The sequence below is a fragment of the Hemisphaericaspora subhashii genome, assembly GCF_019202705.1.
Source record: "Hemisphaericaspora subhashii strain CBS 10753 chromosome Unknown scaffold137, whole genome shotgun sequence".
NCBI classification, from domain to species: domain Eukaryota; kingdom Fungi; phylum Ascomycota; class Pichiomycetes; order Serinales; family Debaryomycetaceae; genus Hemisphaericaspora; species Hemisphaericaspora subhashii.
In genome coordinates, this window is record NW_026057431.1 from 1 (window position 1) to 14,165 (window position 14,165).

Here is a 14,165-nt window from a genome sequence, read left to right on the forward strand (position 1 = left end):
TATATTCACTAGTTGGCTTGGATCCCCCCTATGTTTTTTTCATTTTGACTTTCTTCTTGGTTAATATATCATATGTGATATATGATGTTTTATTACAATGTTAATATCTTATTAATATTAGTTTCGGTTTATGTTTGTATATATGTTAGTTATGTTTGATATGTGTTTATTGTACTATATATATGAATGTATTATTTTTTAAAAAAAGTTATGCTTTTGTAGATTCTCTTGTTACTTACTCTATATTAAAAGACATTTACAAAAATACTCCATTGCATTACAATCTAAGACTTTACTAAGAGATATACTACAGATATAATTAGAAATAATTAGATGGTGTTGACCGATGTGATTGGTTCAATTTTTTGTAGAAATCTGGAGTGGATTTTACATCAAATTGATAAAATCTAAAAATCCTCTCTTGCATCCTGATATTTATTCTATACACAAGAAACAGTCTGTATATTCTATAATAATCGGTCTAGGGATTCGGAAAATCTTCAAAAGTGACTGTGGCATATTTCATCATTTTATGTTATTAACTGGCGCACAGCTGGCACCAATATATATTATTCTTTACGTCGAGAGGAAGTTTTTCCTGATGTGTCATACAAAAGTGTTCATACTTAACAATCAACGCTCTCAGGTTACATTATCGAATTTATTTGGCGGCAGAGAAGCATTTATTTTCATCAATGTCCTCGCTTACTCATTCAAGTTGCTGCAAAAAAAAGATAAAAATAGAGACAAGGAAAAAAAAATAATAAATTTAGCAATCATTTTTATTTTTTAATTAGGAGTTGCGATCCTCTTTTAATTAGTAAAAAAAAAAAATTAGTCTATTAATTGAAACAATAGAGTCTTAGGTATGAGTACACTGTAATATAAGACGAGAGGATAAATTTACAAAGTTTCTGTTGTTACTTAAAGGATTCTTTAAAATCACATGGTTATAGGAAATGTGTAAGTTTGTGTGTGGGAGTAAATGGGTTACTGTGTATGTGTATGTCTTGTAAGTTTTAATTAAAAAATCTGTCAAATAGAAAGATTCATAAATTAATTACGTCATCATACATGTAATTTACATAACCTGTAAAAAGTGGCTGAATAATCTGTAAATTCCCCTATTCCCTTTTGAACTTTATTTATTTTTCGTCTCTCGGTAACTAACAAACTTTTGTCCGGCATCCACTTTTATTGATCCGTGGGACAAAAACGTGTGAAAGCAATTGAATTTAATCGTATGACTTACCATTAAGAGTATGACCGTCAATGTTATAGTAATGATGACGACCCTTAGCCTGTGATAATTCTGATTGTTTAAAAAGAGAGATAGAAAGACAACAATGTGTTGCTTTGAAGTACATAGCCTGGTAAGAAAGAAAAAACTTATGATCTTGTAAAACATAGCCTTGGTAAAAATAATCCACCAATTGCAAAAAAAAATGATTCACTAAGTAAGAAAATATACGCGTGATATATAAAGTTTATAAATTTTGAGCAACAAAAAATGTCGTGTCTTATTGTATGGGTAATAGAACCGTAAATAATAATAATAAATAACGGTGATAATTTATACAACATAAAAAAAACACAGCAAAATTAATTCACATCTTGACCAACATATTCTATCTATTAGATCCTATCTATAAGGATTACCATGTTGCAGAAAACACATCTATTGCTACAAATACAAATACAAATACAAATACCGCATAGTCATAAGTCTAGTAAAATAGAAAGAAGTGTAAATATAAGCCCTTCCAGACAGTCAGACATTTCATAATTTAAATTTCATTTTTGAGACTTCTTTTTTCTGTCTGGGTTGTGTAAAAATAAGAGATTTTTTTTTTAGATTTTCCCCTTTTTTTTTTCCCTTCCCTTACTTACTTTACACCCTAACTAACTACAATCATCAATTCCATCCTGTAATTATAAAACTCTAAAAAAACACACTCTTTAGAATTTCATTTTTCCTTTATAAATAAAACCCATTCAGACAGACATTCACTTTATTTACTACCCCAGACAACAGACATTTTAGTTTTTGCTATTATTATAACAACAACAAACTATCAACAACTAACTACCAATAAGCAACAACAACAACAACAAGTATTTACCAGTTTAAAGAGTAAAAGAACTAACAGAAGCAAAAGCTAAAGGAAATGAGAAAAGAACTAAAGTATATTATATGGGCTCATATAATTCTTATATTATATCTAGCGTATTTATCATTTGATTTAATTACTCTTCTTTATGATGATTCATTTAGTGATGCTTTATTAGAAGTAGAATTAAACCCAGTAAATGATATAATAGATAAACCACAACTTATTCCTAAAATCATTCATCAAACTTATAAAACCAATGATATTCCAGAAATTTGGAAAGCTGGTCAACAAGCATGTATTGATTTACATAAACAAGATTATCAATATATGTTATGGACAGATGATACTGCCCGAAAATTCATTCAGGAACATTATCCTTGGTTTCTTAAAACATGGGATTCTTACCCCTATCCTATCCAACGAGCAGATGCTATAAGATATTTCGTCTTGGATCATCATGGTGGGATTTATATTGATCTCGATGATGGGTGTCAACGGAAATTAGATGCTTTGTTGACCGTACCAGCATTTGTACGTAAGACATTACCAACGGGGATTTCTAATGATGTTATGGGTGCCGTTCCATCTCATCCATTTTTTAAAAAAGTGATTGAAGATTTACAAAAATATCAACGGAATTGGTTGGTTCCTTATATAACCATTATGTTTTCAACTGGACCTTTGTTTTTATCGGTAATGTGGAAACAATATAAGAGATGGGGTGTACCTGAGGCTGGGAAAGTTAGAATCTTAATGCCAGAGGATTATAAGGGTAATAAATATTCGTTTTTTTCAATTGCTCCCGGGTCATCTTGGCATATGCATGATGCTAAGTTTGTAAAAGGATTAGCTAATCATTTGGTATTGGCAGTTATTGGAGGGTTTTTAATTGCGGCGGTGGTTTTTTTGATTGAATATTTGTTTTATCTTTGGGTAACTTCTTCAAGTTTTAAGAAGTTACTTAATAAGATTACTAATATTTTTGTTCAATTTACAAGATTAATTAAACTTGATCAGGCATATAATTTCATCATGTCATATTTCTCCCTGAGTTCATCATCGAAGAGTTATACTCAACTTCCAGGTGATGAAGAATCCCAACAACAACCTCCAAAGAAGAAAAACAAGATTTTAAATCTTTTAAACTATAATAAATCAGTCAAGAGAAGATCAAGAAAAGATTCAAATCTTCCAATTGAATTCAACATCTTAGAAAAAATAGCAGATGATGATACAACAATAGTTGACAATTCAACAATACCGAGCCCAATCGGGACTACAGCACCTGTTGCTAACCCATCTCCTGAACAAATAATAATAAATGATGCGAATAATGGCAGAAATTCATCGGTGGACACATTGGTTAGCGTGAATGGAAGTGGAAGTTCTAGTGGAGATGATGAGGCGGAGATTTATGTCATGAGAAAGAATGACCATATAGTATAGCTGCGCAGCAGTAATCCGCCAAGAGGCGGATTTATGTAAATAATGGCTTGCTTCAGCCCTAGATGCTGCAGCATGGCAGCTGAAATTAATCTGCCAAAGGCAGATAAATGTCGTTTGCCTATGGCAATGACCTACTTGAGAGGAGAAGAGATAATGAAGAAGGAGAAGGATTATGGATGTAATGAAATCATGTTTTTTGCATTGTACAGTATACATATTTACACAACAACATATAATTTAATAGTATTTAATTTAATTAATATAATCGTTTTTAATATTTAAAGTGAAGTTTCTATTCTTTAGTTAAACAAGGCTCAGAATGGTAGTGTAGTAGTAAATCCCCCCCAGGTTTTCGTGGGAGTATAACTAGGAAAATGTATAGTACAAGCAGAGCATTTATATTGGCTGATTTAGGAGACGGCCTATAAGAAGGGTATTTGTTATTAATACATGCAAAAGAATAAGCTATCTCTATCTATCTATCAGCACTTGCTTCAAGTAATTTAAAATTCTCAAGTTTATATCTTAATTCCTCATGTTCCTTGATCTTTGATTTAATTAATTCTGATAATTCATCAACAATTTTCATTGATTTAAATGAAAGTTCTAATAATTGTTCAGCATTAATTGCAATCCCACCATTTTTACTTAATTGAATTAATTCTCGATTTTTATTCAAAGTAATCACAAGACTACCATCTCTATTCAATTCTTCCAATAAATCAGCATCCAATAAACAAACCTCCCCTGCTTCATCATCATCACCCCCCTTAATATTCAGTTCTTTATCTTGATGGACATTATAAAATGACCAAGTTAAACAAATCGGAATATGTAAAATCGATAAAGAAACCGGCATTCTTTCATCAACAGAATGGACAATCACCCTCTCACCCCCATTCATAATCGATACATCCGGTTTTTTGAAATGATGTAAAGCAAGCATCACTCCAAAACATCCAACATCAATTAAATTCCCATCATAATTCAAAAAATTCAAATCAACCATAATTTCCCAAACTTTTTCTCCAGCAATTATACATAAACTTTCTAAATCAAGAGAATTTGATCTTCGGATAGCTTTTTCGATAATACGATTCACCATAATCTCATCATTTCTGGCAGAACTACTAGCAGAACCACCACCTGCTCCACCGGATATTAAGGGGTTGATTTCATTATTGATGGTGAATATTCCTTCAAATGGTCTATCTTCATATGGTTGGACGATTTTTGCACTAACACGGACGGCAAGTTTGGTTAAGCCCCAATTTATTTCTACATATCCGTATTCTGTGGTTGATAGGTTAATTTCGATGTCTCGAATGGAATCATGCGGACGATTTGTGAGTCGAAGACCGGAGAGGAGGGTGTGGTGGATGTATGATGTTTGATTGGTTGATATTTCTATTTTTCGTGACATTGGTTAGGTTTGGTTGTTATATATGTACAATTGGTGTGTTTCTATTTAGCAAAGCTTGGATATATAGATACCAAGGGAGTGGTGGTAGTAATAGAGTATCAGTAAGAGAGAGAGATGAGGTTTAATTTGATTGTGAAAAATTAATTGAGAAAGAGAGAGATGATGATGTGTATGAGAGATGGGATGAACCTATTTAATAAAAGAGCAGCAGAAAAAAGATTTTCTTTAATTTGATTGTTTCAATTAAACAATTAAAGATTGGAAGGCAAAAAAATTCTTAATTTTTCATCATATTCACTGCACTCACTCTTACACTTGTTGAAAAAAGACGAACCAATTATATATTTTAACATAAGAATATCATTACTAGAACCCCCACTGCAATGCTATCAAGAATAGTAACCAAACAATTAGTCAAGTCATCAGCAGCATCAACAAAGTCAATCACACCATTCCTCACTCGAGGATTCACCAATGGTGTAGGTTTCCCCGGGGCAAGACCCAACACACCATCCCTCAACTTCTTCCAACGTCAATCCCTCCCAGCCAACACCATAGTCCGCTTCGTCCCTCAACAACAAGCATGGATCGTTGAACGAATGGGTAAATTCCATCGTGTCTTACCTCCAGGATTAGCCATCCTTATTCCATTCTTGGATAAAATAACCTATGTCCAATCCCTTAAGGAAGCTGCTATTGAAATTCCATCGCAAAATGCAATTACTTCCGATAATGTTAGTCTTGAACTTGATGGTATTTTGTATGTAAAAGTAATTGATCCATATAAGGCCAGTTATGGAGTTGAAGATTTTAAATTTGCTATTAGTCAATTAGCTCAAACTACCATGAGATCAGAAATTGGTAGTATGACTTTGGATCATGTTTTGAAGGAACGTCAACAATTGAATAATAATATTAATCATGTGATTAATGGGGCTGCTAGAGATAATTGGGGAGTTGAATGTTTAAGATATGAAATTAGAGATATTCATCCTCCTCAGAATGTATTAGATGCTATGCATAGACAAGTCAGTGCTGAAAGATCTAAAAGAGCCGAGATTTTGGAATCGGAAGGTCAAAGACAATCAAAGATTAATATCAGTGAGGGGGAGAAACAAGGGATTATTTTGGCTTCAGAAGCTAATAAACAAGAACAAATCAATCAAGCCATGGGGGAAGCTGAGTCGATTAAATTGAAAGCAGAGGCTACTGCTGAAGGATTAAAACGTATTGCTGTTGCTATTAAAGAGACTCCAGGTGGTGATCTGGCGGTTAGTTTACAAGTTGCTCAAGAATATATTAAAGAATTTGGGAAATTGGCTAAAGAATCAAATACTGTGGTTATTCCTTCAAATGTTGGTGATATAAGTAGTTTTATGGCTCAAGGATTATCTATTTATAATAACTTAAACCAAGCCAATAATAGCCAAGTCAATAAGAAGTAGGAACATTACCTTCTATCATTTTATTATCTTGTATAAAAATATATGTTTACTTTATTATTTATGTTCTTTTAAAGAATCCATCAAGAGCACCTTTCCCAACTGCAACTTTCTTGACTTCTTTCTTTTTAGTTTTGGTGACTTTCTTGGTAGTTTCATTCTTCTTTTTATTATTTTTAACCGAAGTTGTTATAAGTTCATTCATATTAGATTCTACAATGGCAATATCCTTCTTCTTTTGTTTTAATTGATCTAAATATTCATTCATTTCATTGAAATCATATTTGAAATGATCTATAAGTTCTTGTTTAAATTTTATCAGATTTTCAATATATGAATCACAAATATAATCAATAGCATATGATAATGTCAATGCTTCCAATACTCTAACACCCTTTCCTCCATCATCTTTCACTGTTGCACCGGCAATAGTTGGATCACTTAATTCCCCCTTTATCTTTCCAATTATTGTATTCTCATTATTCGCACTACCAGCAAAATAATATTCCTTAAGTTTTACAATATGATCATTAACAAACTCAAATGCTTTCACTTTTGAAAATTTATAAAATACTTCTCCACCTTCAATAATATCATCACAAATCATCGGTATGGCCTGATTGAATATTTCTATTGGTAATTCATGAGCCCAAGATAATCTATCCATCAAATCATCAATCGTGATGAAATTTGATGATTCTCCTTTCCAAGAAGAATATATGATTGAGATTAATAAATAAATAATATTGAATTTTGATGAGATTATCATTTTACTAGATTGAATAATTGCCCCATCATTATCATTGGATGGTGATTCGATTATGAATGATTTAACAGCATCTCCGGTTTTAAGTTTTATTTTATTTGATTCTTGTCCTTTTATTTCATTGAGTTCATAGATTGTAGATTGATTAATTAGATATGATTTTAATTGTTGTAAATTATTTGATGTTGGTAATTGAACAATCTTGAATTCTGATTGGTTGTTGTTAGATATGGTTGGTAGAAGGATTACTTTACTATCTTTATCTATATACATATTATTGTCTGTCATATTCCTCTGTCTGTGTATCTCTGTCTGTCTGACTGTCTGACTGTCTGATTATCCTTTTATCGTATATTAAAATAAAATAAAAGGTATAAGTAAATAAATAAATATGTGTCTTTTTCTATTTAAACCATAAAAGAAATAAAATAAAAAATTTAAATTTAAATTTTTCAAAATAAAAAATAAATAAAATAAATAAATAAAAAATACGCGTCTTACTTTTTTTTGTTTGACTGCAAAATTAATTCAATTGGCTGCAACTTTCAATTCAACCCAATCCTACCCAACTTCTAATCAATTCTCTAACACCAACAATAGAAGCCATAATAACCATAATTGTCCCAAACACACCAAAACTCAACGAACTAATACTAGCAGCCCTAGGATCAACATTCAACAAATATGCCGTCCCAATTGCCCCAGAATTAATCCCCAATGTAACCCCCCTTGTCACATAATCATTCTTATCAACTCTCAACAATCTAAATACCGGTTCATTGATCAAAACCCCAACAATCCCCGATAAGACAGTTGAAACCGCCATCAATGAGACCGACCCACCTAAAGATTGAATCAAGGGCGTACCTAATGCCAACGTGACTGATCTTCCAATGAATCCAATCGACCGTTGTGCTTCAATCCCAATAGCATGACAAGTAATCGGATATAAAAAAAATGTTAAAGCAACTGATATGAGCAAAGTTGGCATCAAAAACCAGAAATTCTTGATAAAATCACGACGATGGGTAAACATCGGTAAGGATAATGAAACGATAGATACATCCATTAACGAACATAATACATCACCAAACCCGGGCCAGATGGATCGATATTCTTTATCAAAGAGAGTTAGATATGTTCTTCCGGTTTTGTAATATCTTAAATCAATCAAGAATCCTCGTGGTTGTCCATGATAATAGATTAGGGATCCAATGAAACAAATGAATAAAATTAGGGTGGTCAGGATTAGGATTGGATGAGCGAATTTCTTGGTGATGGGGTATTTTTGGGGGATGATTAGGGCGATATAGTAGGAGATTATGGTTATTCCGAGATGATAAGCTAAATGATTATGAATTGATGGGATGTAATAAAATGGTAATGAAATAATAAATACTAAAATATAAAAAATCCAATCAATATATTTTGTTACAAAAACAGTAATTCTTTTGGAATGATTAGTCATTGTTTGGTTGTGGTGGTCTCGTTGTTGTTGTTTTTCATCTTCATCTTCATAATCATCTTCTTCTGATTCTGTATGGGTAACAACTTCATTCGATTTGATTGCAATTGAAGATTCTTCAGATGATTGATTAGCAATCATGGGAGAAGAAGAATATGCTCCATGGAATTGAATACCAGAATCAACATGATATGGTCTATGATATAATGGGGGAGGAACATCAACTGAATTCGTAATAGTCATTGATTTAAATATCGGTTTCGAAACATATGGATTATCATTCACAATAACATTACTGGTTTTCTTAGTAGGTTCAGTCTTGACTGAACGAAGATTAGAAACATCAATAGTAGTTATATCATCCCTCATTATTGTTGAAAACATCGATGTATTATCCAAAGTTTCTGTGTCCAGAATATTAGCTCTCATACTATCAATCTCTTCATCTTCATTCTCATTCTCATCTTCCTTTTCTTCAACCACATACCCAACTTTCCCAAATCCAAACCGAAGTAATCTAATAAACCAAACATCAGCAATAATCAATAAAATCAATCCAAATACAAAAACTCCAGCAATCTTTAAACATTCTATAAATGTAATTGGAGCACTCAAAGGCAACACGATAAATGAAGGTATAAAAAATACATTAATCCATTTCAAGGTAAAATTCATAGAAGGTTTAATCAAAGTCAAATAATTCGTCAAGATCCAACCAGCTCCCAGTCTAATTCGTTTCTTTAATTTACTTTCATTCTTACCTTCATTCATATTGGCAAATATACTTAATCCACATAAAAATACCAAATTTATTAATAATCCCAATACACTACATGGAAACGTCACTTTAAATACATTGACTAATAATTTATCCAATCCATATAAGATCACCAATAATGTCAATATCCCCCCAGGTATAATCACATAGGAATTTAATAAATGTCTACCAGAATACCAAAGTCCGGAGCCGACTCCTCGGACTAGATCGGAAAATGTAGGTTTTTGTCCGGGGGAAGCAGAAGAAGTGTCTTGGCTGTGATCTAATGGGGGTGGTGGTGATGGAGAGTGTTGGGGTTTCTGTTGTTGGGGTAGAATTGTGGTGGTGAATGTACCTGAACCTTTCCTATCAGTTTTAAGCATTGTGGTAAGCATAGTCTGTGGGAAGGAGGAAGAAGAAGAAGTAACAAGAAGAAGAAAGAAGAAGAGAAGAAAGAAAGATTATGATAAATGAATGAAAAAAAGAAGGAAGTGATAAAAAAAATAGAATTCTTTATTTGGTGGGGGGGCAGCGGAGGGGGAGCGGAAAGAAGTTTTTGACAGATAATAATAAAAACCTTAAATTTATCCGGGGCTAATAAAAGAAAGTACTAGAACTTCTCTGTTATATTCAAGTTGCATGAATTTACTTGATGGGCGGGTCAATTCAAGATTCCTTGAAACACAAATTCCGATAATCGCTATTTGAACTTTAATTAGCAAATGAGGGATGTGGGTCTAGAAATTTTCAGAAAGGAGATGCTGATTATTAAATTACTCATTGGAACTTCCATTATTTTTAGAAAAGAAGTATATTATGAACGCTGTCTAATGAATTCCTCAGAACGCCTCTCATAGCTAACTAGAATCAATAAAAACAAGCTCCTACTTCATATCCTTCTCCCACATTTAATGAAACTTCCAAAAACCCATCGTTATGTTTATGTGTATTAAATAATAATAATGTAAAAAAAAATTGAAAAATATAAAATAGATAAATATACATTGTGATTCATGTCAAGGGACAAGTCATCATCATCATCACACCTCCTCCTCCTCCTCCTCCTCCACCACCGCCACCTCCTCCTGTTGCTGTTGCCGCTGCTGCTGCTGCTGCTGCTCTCTCTCGCATTCACTCTCACTCACTTATGCGTTTTCTTTACCTTCAATAAGTTCCTTGAATTCTTCCTTTGCATATCTCAACCCACAATAACCACAAGTAGCAGGCTTTGGTTGATCTAAATTAATAAATACTTTTGGATGACCTTGTAAAGTACTACCTTTATTTCCATCACAAACAGCGATATTTCCATCATGATGAGATAAATATCTAACTGGTTCTTTTGCAATCAAATCAATAGCAGCATATGGTCTAGGTTGTTGTTCTAAATCATGTTGAACAAATCTATATGGATATTTACTAATTACATCAATTCTTGATTCTTGATTAGGAGACCAAGTTACATCTCTATTTGGTGCTTGTCTGGCAAATGCATTTTCTTGTAAATCCTTCTTGTTTAATTGTTTACCTTCTGGTCTGGATACACTGTTGGCAACAGTATAGTTGAAACGCACGGAAGTGGTGTATACAATTGGTTTAGTGATCGCCTTTGAAGTTATTCTCAACATGATTGTTTAATTATATGTGTTTTAATATGTGTGATTAGTGAAAATTTAAATGCAAAATGAAAATTGGGTTATTGATTGGTTTGTGGTGTTTTATATGTTGACACTTGATGGGTAATATCAATTATAGCTATCCTTGTATGGTAATTGTAACTATTACTACTATTGTTGCTTGATACTCTACTTATTTAAGCTCATACTGAAAAAAAAAAATAGTTATGAAAAATCAAAATTTCTCAATCATTCATTGGGTAATTTTTTCTTTGGGTTACCCGGACATCTTCTTGCTTAAACCACTTATTTAACTAGTATAGTATTATCTAACAGGTATAGATACTTTAGTGATCTTCTAAGATACTGGGCGATTTGAATGGCGAACGAGGGGTTTTAATGGCGTAGATGTCAGCCACAGTAGCCCCAAGGCCACTGGCAGGGGTAGGTGGACCGTGAGAGTCAACCTGAGACGGCAAGGACGAGGCTACAACGCTATTAATCCCGGTGCAGGTCTATTTAATCATATCATTGAAGGCTTACATGTCACGCATGATCATAAGCAGAAGCAATTAGCCCCAGCTCATGTGTGCTACGACAAGTTTCTAATCTATTGATATTTATTCTATATGAAGAAATAAGGACCATCTCTTTTGCGTCAGGTATGATCACGAGGCAGAACTAACTATTTCTTCACACCCTTTGAAAGAAGAAGAACATAAACTACTATGGGTCTCCAGGTCATAAATTAGAATTCGAGATATTGGGTTCCACTTTTCCTAGTATACATATATAACAGCACCCTTTAATTTTTGTTTCAATGTGTTTCGAATTTCTTCTTCATTTGTTTGAAATTGGTTGTGGGACAATTGTATCCATTTAAGTCTTGGATTTGGAGGAAATATTAAATCATCAAAATTTCTCAAATAATTTTGTGATAAATCTAAGGATTCCAAAGAGTCAGGAAACTCAATTCGTTGGCGGAATTGAGAGTTTTTACCTAATTTATTCTGCTCCAACTCAAGACATTTTAAGTTTGGTAGCTCCTTGAATACATTGGCGTGAACCCTTTTCAACTCATTAGCCAGAAGAATTAGCGTCTTGGTGGAACTTGGAAATGTGCCACAATTAATTTCCGTGATTTTGTTCCCGGATAGGTTAATAAATTGTAAATCATGGAAGGTTTTCAAATTCAAATTGATTAATGTTAGTGTATCCACAATTCCATCCGGAAGTTCAAGATGTCGTAAATTCTTTGGAAACTTATGACGATCTGTAATCAGAAATTCTAACGAATATCGATTCCTAGTTCTCCAACAAAAAATTAATTTCAATTTCAAAACGGAGTCAGGCAATTGAAGCTCTTCAAACATTGACAAAGAATTTAAGGTCAAATCAACTACTCTTAGATTTGGTACATCTGTTTTCAAAGATCTTAGCCGATCATATTTTAAAATCAATCTTCTCAAGTTTTTCGGTAACTTCCAGTCAAATGAAGCTATTGGTTGCTTTTCGAAATCAAAGTCAACATGAGTCAAATTAGCTAACTTCAGTAGCGAATCATTATTTGCGGGTAGCAACGAGGTACGGATTCTCACAAGCGGTTTGGGTAACGGATCGGGGAGACTAGTTGTCAGGTATCCATGTATATCAAGAAGTATCAAATTTGGAGGAAGTTGAAGATGTGGAGGTATTATGGGAACGTTTAATATAAGAACTCGTAATGAAGTAGGAAAAATCCAGTTTTGAGGACAAAGTTGGGCACTATGAACATGAAGTACTCGTAAGTTTGGAGGTAATCGGATGGGCTTAATCCCTTGTCCTGTCTCAAGTCTTCTGATGGCGGTTGCAATTTTGAATGGTTCGAATGATCGATAGAACCATTCAAAACATAGGCTTGTTATGGAATTGGGCAATGGACAATTCAAGATTTGTTCAGCATCTACATGAAAGACTGTTAGCTTTAGGTCTTTAAGTTGCTTGTATTCTTGAATACCATCCAATGAAACTAACTCCCGGGATTCGATTTCCAATACTTTGATTTGTTTTGGAGCCTTCAAAGCATTTAATGTGGGCAGGCAGAAGTCCAGTAGTTTCAAATTAGTTAAGTTTTCAAGTTTAGAAACATTAAATCTGGTTAGAATTCTGTTTCGATGAATGGCTTGTGGGCTCGAAAATCCAACAGAAAGTCGTTCTAACGATGTTGGAAGCCTAGGTTTGAATGCAGAACGATTTAAAGCCAAGGTTACATTCAAAAATTTTAATCCCCTTGGTAAATACTTCAATTCACTTCAACAATAGAAGATGTGAAGTCTAGTTCCGATAATTCGATGTCCTGCAATTTCTCGATATTCTCTAATCTTAACTCTCTCAAACCAAGCTCGGGTTTTATTCTCAACTCGTGAATAGATTCGGGTAACTTACTAACTGGAAGGCCTTTATATACTTCCATGCAGTATATAGAATATGGGAAATCAGCGAGAACTCCCGTCAAATCATCTTGATTAGTCTGAAGCAACGTCAAATTATTAAACCGTTTGAAGAAGTTCGGTTTTTTGCCATAGATATACATTAGATAATCAGATCCATGTACAGTCAAATTCGGTTTCCAATTTGGAAAACCGTTCATGATCTCAATGCATTCTTCAAAAAATTCTGTTGTAAATTTTAAGGAATTGCGATCTTCACGGAGATGAAGAGTTCTCGGTTTCAACATTATTTCATCACCACCTGCTTCAGTGTCCCAATCATTGTGTATTTGAATACTTGTTGGCCATGTAATAATAACCTCTACGTTTCGTTCCATTAATGTTTTAGAAGCCAAATCTGAAATGATTTCTATACCTCCATAATGTAACAAACTCTTAGTAGGGATATAACTAAATGTGAGTTCTAGAACTTCCATTGGAAGTAGTAAAAGTTTTGATACTATTATCTCTGAGTATTCCATTGATGGCTATTTGATTATTAAAATGTTATTGCAATTTTGATTTTAGACTTACAATATATTTTAATTGATATATTTACGTATAAATACTTTTTCATTAAAGAGCACCGTCAATTAAACTTCCAATTTAATTGACTCATAATTTTCAAATAATCATGTCACCTGTTCTAATGTTTCTTTCATAAGACA

At 33.1% G+C, this 14,165-nt stretch overlaps 7 protein-coding genes across 7 annotated transcripts; 2 read left to right on the top strand and 5 right to left on the bottom strand. All coding sequences in view use genetic code 12, as the record gives it.

Annotated features, from left to right (window-relative positions):
* Positions 1-2,168: 2,168 nt before the first annotated feature.
* On the top strand, positions 2,169-3,560 carry MIT1 (mannosylinositol phosphorylceramide synthase catalytic subunit; the record flags this gene model as incomplete). Its single annotated transcript, XM_049409431.1, has 1 exon — positions 2,169-3,560. The coding sequence occupies one exon, from the start codon at positions 2,169-2,171 to the stop codon at positions 3,558-3,560; it is 1,392 nt and encodes a 463-aa protein (XP_049261336.1).
* A 475-nt stretch (positions 3,561-4,035) lies between these two features.
* J8A68_005373 (exosome non-catalytic core subunit) lies at positions 4,036-4,983 on the bottom strand (the record flags this gene model as incomplete). The annotated part of the gene is made up of 1 exon (XM_049409432.1): positions 4,036-4,983. One exon carries the CDS (start codon positions 4,981-4,983, stop codon positions 4,036-4,038), a length of 948 nt encoding a protein of 315 aa, XP_049261337.1.
* Positions 4,984-5,366: 383 nt separating this feature from the next.
* SLP2 (Slp2p) lies at positions 5,367-6,428 on the top strand (the record flags this gene model as incomplete). Its single annotated transcript, XM_049409433.1, has 1 exon — positions 5,367-6,428. The coding sequence occupies one exon, from the start codon at positions 5,367-5,369 to the stop codon at positions 6,426-6,428; it is 1,062 nt and encodes a 353-aa protein (XP_049261338.1).
* Positions 6,429-6,486: 58 nt separating this feature from the next.
* J8A68_005375 (uncharacterized protein) lies at positions 6,487-7,464 on the bottom strand (the record flags this gene model as incomplete). Its single annotated transcript, XM_049409434.1, has 1 exon — positions 6,487-7,464. One exon carries the CDS (start codon positions 7,462-7,464, stop codon positions 6,487-6,489), a length of 978 nt encoding a protein of 325 aa, XP_049261339.1.
* A 277-nt stretch (positions 7,465-7,741) lies between these two features.
* Positions 7,742-9,796, bottom strand: J8A68_005376 (uncharacterized protein; the record flags this gene model as incomplete). The annotated part of the gene is made up of 1 exon (XM_049409435.1): positions 7,742-9,796. One exon carries the CDS (start codon positions 9,794-9,796, stop codon positions 7,742-7,744), a length of 2,055 nt encoding a protein of 684 aa, XP_049261340.1.
* Positions 9,797-10,558: 762 nt separating this feature from the next.
* On the bottom strand, positions 10,559-11,041 carry J8A68_005377 (uncharacterized protein; the record flags this gene model as incomplete). The annotated part of the gene is made up of 1 exon (XM_049409436.1): positions 10,559-11,041. One exon carries the CDS (start codon positions 11,039-11,041, stop codon positions 10,559-10,561), a length of 483 nt encoding a protein of 160 aa, XP_049261341.1.
* Positions 11,042-11,376: 335 nt separating this feature from the next.
* On the bottom strand, positions 11,377-13,934 carry J8A68_005378 (uncharacterized protein; the record flags this gene model as incomplete). The annotated part of the gene is made up of 3 exons (XM_049409437.1): positions 11,377-11,496; positions 11,818-13,240; positions 13,600-13,934. 3 exons carry the CDS (start codon positions 13,932-13,934, stop codon positions 11,377-11,379), a joined length of 1,878 nt encoding a protein of 625 aa, XP_049261342.1.
* Positions 13,935-14,165: the final 231 nt, after the last annotated feature.